Raw genomic sequence first — 7,698 nt, 5'->3', positions numbered from 1 at the left:
TTCTATATACCTAACAAACCGGTGGTGTGCCTGTGTGTGCGCGCGTGTGTATGTATGTGTATCACTCAGTAAGCAGGTTTCTCTGTAAAGTGGCGGTATGCTATCATGAGGGCACACGTACGCAGCACCACACTCATTACACGGGGCATGCGAGGACATCACCAGCTTAGCATCGGCCAAAAAAAAAGAAGCAATGTCTTTGTGTAGCCACAAGCCTCACTCCAATGATTTGGTAATCCGCTCGAGAGCCGCACCGCTGCTCTGACGAGCATCCACAGTTCACTTTGAAGGGCACCCCTCCCCTCTCCAAAAGGCAAACCTCTATCAACACGCATACTGCCGCCGAGAGGCAGTGTGTTGCACATCACACCTCTATGAAATTGCTTTTGGGGACTCGCACCTCTTCTCTCTCTTTTTAGGGGGCTTTGGTATACATCGACTGCACGTATCCTTTCACACACCGCTTTTCGGCCGTTACCACCGTTGATACACAACGTCTATGCACATAAGCTTCGGAACGCGCTAATCACCTCAAACTGGCACAACCCAATAAAAAAGGAGTTGATACATGTCTGCCCCAGTCATCACCATTCGCCGCGCTCAGCGCAAGGACACAGAGCGCATGTACGACCTCATCATGGAGCTGGCCATCTACGAGCGGGCACCTGAGTGTGTGGTTGTGTCCAAGGCGGAGATGGAGGAGGAAGGTTTCGGCGAGCGACCTCTCTGGAGCGCCTTCCTGGCGGAACTTCAAGAGCCAGACGATGTGGAGCCACGTGTCATTGGAATGGCGCTCTACTACTACCGGTACTCTACATGGCGTGGGCGCATGCTTTATCTCGAGGATTTTGTAGTCACGGAGTCGCATCGCGGCCTTGGGGCAGGCAAGATGCTTTTTGAGCGAGTTTTGCAGCAGGCGAAGGAAGAGGGTTGCCATGGCATGGTATGGCAGGCGTTGAACTGGAACACACCGGCCATCAACTTCTACAAGAGGTACGACGCGGAGATCGACCCTGGGTGGGTGAACTGCACCCTCAAGTTTTAGGAGCGTAAGCCTGGCCTGGGGAACACACTACAGAGAGACATTCCGTATGGTCTGCTCAGGAAGACTGTCCAAGAGCTCTGAGTTGGTTTTTTCGAACGCCATGGCCGCAGCAGCTGCTCCCTATCTCCTCCCTTTCCTCACCTGGCACAATCTTTGCGTGCGTCGCTGTGCGTGCACATGTAGCCGCTGCTGTGACATACTCGCTGTGAGTGGGTTCCCACGCTATGCACTTTAAAGAAGACTTGCTTTTCTACTTTGCTCCTTTAATTCAACAAGCTCTTCACGAACTGGGGTCTTCTTCTCCACTGGAACTACACACGCCGTCCTCCGTCTTGGATGTGCATGTGCAAGTGTGCGCACGCTACTGCAATGTTGTAAAAAGCAGTTCACTTGAGTGCGTGCGCTTTTTTCATTTTCTTTCTCTCTGATCCCTGGTGACGGGAAGCACCTCAGCGCGCGGTATCGCAGGGCCCCCGCATCCCACGCCCCGCGGGGAAGCCAAACACCCTCACCCCTGCCAATGCCGAGCCGCCTCTGGAGGCAGGGCAAAGCGCCTGCGACGCAGGGAGGGCCGATGCGGCGTGTCGCTGCGGGCGTCGGCGAGCAGGTCCTGGACGGTGTTGCGTCAGAGCAACCCGCGGCAGCGAACACGCTTGTGCCGCCCCGGTGGTGGTGGGGGAAGGGGGCTCGGCGGGGATAATGGGGGGGGGGGGGGGAGACTGCGAGGCGGCCTGTGAGGCGTGGGTCGGTGGCGCTTGAGGCAGAGGTCGCCCTCCGATGGCTGTCTCGGCGCAGTGCTGTGGCGCGCGTGTGCCCAGGGCCGCCATTGCCCCACGCGATGGGCCTGCGACGCGCCAGGTGGAGTAGGACTTGGCTAATGCTGAGTGGCAGAACGGGCGCGTTGGAAAAAATCCTGCGTTTCTGGATCGTCTGCTTTAGCATCTGTTGACGATGATCTGACGTCAGCACAGACTTCCTCAAGGTTTGCTGCTGCTGCTGCTGCTGGCGTTCATGCGCCCACTTCCTCTCCTATTGACATGCCCTATATCGTCTTGCATCTTTTCTATCGACTTGCGGCAGCAGGAGAAGCCTGTGGTGTGCTTGCGTGAAGTTGCGGCATTTGTACGTGCGCTGAACAAGCGAAGTCATGCAGTCGCAAGAGTGAGTCCGAAAAGAAAAGAAACAATTCTTGCGTCTGGACGTTCTACTGTGCTGATGTAGCGTATCCCATAACTCAGAATTGGCGTGGTGGGACCTTGAGAGACCGGCAGTTGACGTGGGCCCCCTTCTCTCTTCCCACGCACACATGCGCACATCTCTATAGCGCATTGTGTCGTTTTACTTGCGGTGCCTTGAACCTGTCTTTTTGGGTGTGTAGTCTATTCGTGTATCTGCGCTTGCGAGCATTTTGTCACTTCCCACATGCGTGAGAAACGGCATGGCCTATTGCGAAGTATGCCAGCCCTCTTTACACGCAAATGTTTGCAGTTTAAACCTCGTCCGGACGATGCCGACCATATTGTTCTCTCGCCCCTCCCCCACTCTTCCCTGTGGATTTCTAACAAACCAACTTCACCTATCAACCCACCACTGATTTCGGTCCACTTTTTTCGGTGGCACACACATACACGCATCCTTTCTCGGCATCTGCTGTCGTGGTGAAGCATCAGGGAAACTGTACGAAAGAAAGGTTGGTCATTATGGGCCGAGAGCGGCACTAGCACTACGCTGCGTCATTCTCTGGCTATTGTTTTTGTTTCTGCTTTTACAGTGCGGCACGACGCTGACGCCCCCTCTCGGCCCTCGCGTCCGTCTGCCAGTCCTTTTCTTCTCCCCGCCACCACCACCCACTTTTGAGGCCCCAAGTTGTTTGTCGTCGTACTGTGAGTCTGCCTGCGTAGGTAAATTCATTTACACGTTTCCGTTCTCCAGTAGCGTGTCGTTAGTTATCCTTATCACTAAATGCGCAACACCATCGCACCGCGTGCGTCGAGGCGCGTCGCACTACCGCTTGCTCAGTTGGGGTTACCCCTCTCGGCTTCCCTGTATGTCGGTCTACGCCAGCGTCGCTGCGCTCACACAGGACATCGTGCCGACGTGCCGCCTCCCTTGACCGCGGCGGCGGTGCAGCGGTGCCTTGGTTCCATGAGTGGCGACCCGTCTATCGGTGGATCATGCACCGCCTCAGCTATGGCCGCCTCTGGCATCTCTGCCTCGTGGACAGACCTGCTCGCTCACACGCCGGCCTCGCCAGGCAGCAGCTCGCGCGTAGCGCTTGGCGAAGTCGCTGCCCTCTGTCTAGCGCTCGAGGCCCCCAAGTGCTATGCTGTGTACCGGCCAAGCAATCCAGGCGGCTGTGTCAACCGCCACATCTCGACTGGGCCTGCGCTCGCAACCCCACAGCACTTTCTGCAGCTTCTTGCTCGCTTGCGTGAAACACTCGGCACGCCTTCGGAAGCCGCGCGCATTGCTGAGGTCTTGGTGGACCTGCTCAATAAGCCTCCTCACCCGCACCAGCCCGGTCCATGGGACCTTACTGAGAACGAGGTGCGCGCCGTCAAAGCTACTGCTATCCAGCATGTAATGGACAGCATGCAGGGGGGCAGCGATGCACTAGCGTGGCTAGCGCGCCTCCTCCGGCTGACAGACACACGCGCAGGAGAGGGAGGGGTAACAGAGTCGGAGGTGCGGCTATTGTTGGCAGCACTCACGGAGCGCTACGGCTTGCACGGCGGGTCGCCTGCCCCTCGAGTGCACTGCGGTGACGCTGACAGCGAGTGGCTCCTCACATGTTCTCCGGGGGTACTCGCGGCGATTGCAGCTGCGATGCTGCGCAGCACAACAGAGGGGATGAAGGCGCACGCGCTGGAACTTTTGGAAACTGCCGCCCTCAAGCGCCTTTCGTGGACCTCCCTCTCATCCGACAAGGCGGTCGCCGGCTACTCTTACTGCAACGACGTGCAAAGCGGAGCATCAAAGCCATCTTTTGATGAGACAGTGGTGGTGCATTGCGCTGAAGCTGCTGCCGTGCAAGGGGACGCAGAGACCGTGACGCGTCTCATCTTTCTCCTGTACCGCGCACGTGGTGCGCTGGGGTTCGCCACGTTGGCCGAGCACCGACAGCAGCGGCGCAGCGGCCGCGGTAATGAAGGCACGCGGGGAAGGACAAGCGGTGATCTGCTACCTTGTACTTCGGCTTGGCTCAGCGCGCGGTGGTGGTGCAGGGGCGACGGTGCCATGGCGGAGCAGACGCCTACGTTGTTGGAAGGAGATGCCACCGACATGCATTTTGAGCTGGCCGTGGTGCGGCTGCTGAAGAGCGCCATGCATGCTCTCCTGTACAACCCCCAGCGCATGAGCGACCCCATCGTCTGCACGGTGGAAGAGGCGCTCTCACTGTGGGACGGGTTGAAGAGCGCCACCAGCTGGCCTGGCATTGCCGCGATCGGCGCAGAACTGCTGCGCTACCTCGCCGACCAGCACATACGGTTGGCCGTGGTGGCAGGCGAAGGTGACAAGGGTGCAGCCTCGGATGATGTGCACGTCCGGCAGGCGGCGCTACGAGTATACGGGCACCTCTGTCGTGCCGCACCGCTGCGTCAGCGCACGACAGCCGAGCATGTCGAGCTGAACTACTTCACCTTGTTGATGCTGCGCATCTTCTCCACCAGGCTCGCTATAATCGGGGATGCTAGTATGCTAGTCCCAGTGATAGCGAGCACCACCGCAGCGGAGCAGATTTTGAGGCTCTTCGCCAATCTCTCAGGGCCCCCGGCACAAGAAGTCGCGCTGCCCTATGCGCTCGCAGCCTCCCTCGTCATCCTCGCGGCGGCTGCAACGCAGAAGGACTATACCGTCTCGCCACCTCTCCTCGCCCCCCTCACCGCGTACTTTTCTGACACGAAGTCACTGCACTATTACTGCGTGGCTGCGAGATCGGCAGAGGTGCCGGCACACATTGCGGTGAGCGGCGGCCTAGTGCTTCTCCACTTGTTCCTTTGGTCAAGCGTGCCGGAAGATGAGTGGGCCCGTAGTGACGGGGAGCTGTGGCGGCTGTTTCAGCGGATACAGAAGGTTAAAGAAACCGGTCAAGGAGCAGACGCCGCCACCGCCGCGCCAGCCACCGCAGCCGCCCACCACGTCGCTGCGTGGCTGAAAGTTGCTGGCGATCAGCAGCGGTCACTTCTATGGCTTCTGTTGCTCTCCGCTAAGCAGCGTGACATGTCGTGGTGCAGGGCGGTAGTGGACGTATTTTGCAGCCCCGCCTCCTCCACCCTCATCAGCAGTACCGTTAACTCTGTCTACGATCAACTGCCGCAGGCAGAGCTAAACAGCGTAGTGGCGCTACTCTACGCGTGCGGCAACAACGACAACCCCACGCACGCCAGTCAGACGCTAGACCGTGTTGTGAGCGCATCCTTGCGACTCCCCATCTGTACCCTCACCTTGGAGGCCCTTGAAGCGCAGCTGCAGCGATTCTCCGGAGGACGCCAAGCCACCTCGGTGCTGGTACTGGGAGCTGCGTCCATACGGGCACTCGCCGAGCGCTGCGCGGCGACCCCAAAAGAGGATGCCGATGACGAAGTGGCTGTGGAGGATTTTCTGCGTGTGTTACAACCGCTACTTGTAGGGCCAACAGCGGCGCCTCCCTTGTGCTACACGGTGGTGGTGCTCACTCAAGCCTCCCTCGTAGAGCTGCAGCGCATGCACACAGATGCGAACGATGCACCACGACACGCCTCCGCATTTGTGTGTGCCCTCCACGACGCCCTCGTGAGCAGAGCAACGCCTCGTGCCTATCAAGTTCGTGCAGCATCCTCCTGGCCTCTCCTTCCATCCTTAGCGGCGACTCTTCAAGAGCAGAAGGAGTTGCAGAGTGTGGATGGACTGCGAGAGGCTACAGCAGCGGCGCGGCACTTGGAGCACACGCTCCCAAAGGAATCACGACCGGTGGTGTGCCTGTGGGTCGAAAGGGAGGCACTCTTTGACTCGCCCCACACCCTTTCCGCCAAGGCCGAAGTGCTGCGCCACTATGGCGTGCGTGAAGTCAGCACTCACCGTGCTCATGTAGAGAAGGCAAAACGAGACATCTTCTCGCTCGTGCGCAGCGACGCTGCAGGCACGGTGCACCCTACTGCTGCGCAGATGACCGGGGAAAACGACCTCGCCAAAGCAAAGGCGGCTCGTCGGACGCGCCACAACTCGCTCCTGAGTGCCGTCTCGGAGAGGAGCAGACGCCAGCGCAGGGCGTAAGCGTGTGTGTTTGCTCGTGGTGCCCTGTCAGTCTCTGCCGTCCTCTCTCGTTGGTTTGCTGCTGCTGCCCTTGGTTCTCCCACATGAAGTGAATCTAGAAAGCCCTCTGCGATTCCTCCCTTGTCGAATGTCAAACATCATGAACGGTGTCTCCGCGCGCCGCGCCCGCCCCCCCCCCCCCAAGCCTCGCCAGGAGAGGGTCCTACGTAGTACTCGTTTTTCTCTCCCGATGGAGACTCCACATGCTAGGCGTCTTGTGCCCCTCGGCGCGCGTCCGTGCCGAGTTCTGCAGCCGGCACGAAGAGAGAAACACGCCCATGGTTGCGCTCCTTCCTGTTATGGTCTTGTTTTTCATCGCCTCGCTATCTACCATATTGCCCCTTTCAAAACTGTGTGTGATGCACCCCACCGGCGAACACGGCGCTGCGTGACACATTCACACACATCAGCTAAACACTTTCACCCACTCCTGCCTACCCGCCCGTGTGCGTGCAACCGCTAGCGCTTCGCACACCATGAAGGCCGTCATCCAGCGCGTCCTGAGCGGCTCTGTCACCTCCGAAGGTGAAGTGGTGGGTTCCATTCAGAAAGGGCTCGCTGTCCTTGTGGGAATCGCACGCGACGACACGGCCGATGATATGGATTACATCCTCCGCAAGATTCTTGGCGCTCGGCTGTGGAGCAACGAGGATGGATCCAAGATGTGGTGCCGCAACGTAAAGGAGATCGACGGAGAGGTGCTGCTCATTTCGCAGTTCACGCTCATGCACGTCATGAAGGGCAACAAGCCAGACTTCCACAACGCCATGCCGCCTGAAGACGCCCTCGTCGTCTTCAACATGCTTCGCGACAAGCTGCGGTCCGCGCACACCCCTGGCAAGATTGCGACGGGCAGCTTCCGGCACTACATGGGCATCGACCTGTCGTGCGATGGCCCCGTGACGCTCACCCTCGACAGCCGGAACAGGGGCTAACGCCGGCGCCCGCTGGGAATTCCTGCGACCACCAAAAAGCCGGGCCGCCCGCCGCGAAGAGGCTTCGGGCGGCCGCCGTCGAAAGGCGCGCGAGCCCACCGCCCAGGGAAAGGCCCCAGCCAGCCCCCGCGCCACGAAAACCCCAACCCCAAGCCACCGGAACGGCCCCAGGATTTTTCCTGGCAAAGGCACCTGCCGCGCCCGCCCACCCTTTGTTTAAAAATCCCAAGGCGCTCCCAGTTCCTTTAAGCCACCGCGCCAGCGTCATGTGTTTCGTTGCGTCCTTTGAAAATCCTGAAAGGCGTTTAAGAAAAAGGCGGGAACCTTTAAGCCGCCAAACAATCCGACGGGTGGACAGGGAGCACCCTCCTCCGGCGCCCGCCACTTCCGAAAAAAACCGAGCACACCACGCATTGCCCCTTATTC

General features: G+C 59.3%; 3 protein-coding genes across 3 annotated transcripts; all 3 read left to right on the top strand.

Annotated features, from left to right (window-relative positions):
- Positions 1 to 568: 568 nt before the first annotated feature.
- Positions 569 to 1,045, top strand: LBRM_35_2970 (acetyltransferase-like protein; the record flags this gene model as incomplete). The annotated part of the gene is made up of 1 exon (XM_001568866.1): positions 569 to 1,045. One exon carries the CDS (start codon positions 569 to 571, stop codon positions 1,043 to 1,045), a length of 477 nt encoding a protein of 158 aa, XP_001568916.1.
- A 2,190-nt stretch (positions 1,046 to 3,235) lies between these two features.
- On the top strand, positions 3,236 to 6,298 carry LBRM_35_2960 (hypothetical protein, unknown function; the record flags this gene model as incomplete). Its single annotated transcript, XM_001568865.2, has 1 exon — positions 3,236 to 6,298. The coding sequence occupies one exon, from the start codon at positions 3,236 to 3,238 to the stop codon at positions 6,296 to 6,298; it is 3,063 nt and encodes a 1,020-aa protein (XP_001568915.2).
- A 515-nt stretch (positions 6,299 to 6,813) lies between these two features.
- Positions 6,814 to 7,272, top strand: LBRM_35_2950 (putative D-tyrosyl-tRNA deacylase; the record flags this gene model as incomplete). Its single annotated transcript, XM_001568864.1, has 1 exon — positions 6,814 to 7,272. The coding sequence occupies one exon, from the start codon at positions 6,814 to 6,816 to the stop codon at positions 7,270 to 7,272; it is 459 nt and encodes a 152-aa protein (XP_001568914.1).
- Positions 7,273 to 7,698: the final 426 nt, after the last annotated feature.

The sequence above is a fragment of the Leishmania braziliensis genome, chromosome 36 (genome assembly GCF_000002845.2).
Source record: "Leishmania braziliensis MHOM/BR/75/M2904 complete genome, chromosome 36".
Taxonomy (NCBI): domain Eukaryota; phylum Euglenozoa; class Kinetoplastea; order Trypanosomatida; family Trypanosomatidae; genus Leishmania; species Leishmania braziliensis.
Note: the sequence above shows the minus strand (reverse complement) of the source record. Positions and strands in the feature narration are given on the sequence as shown.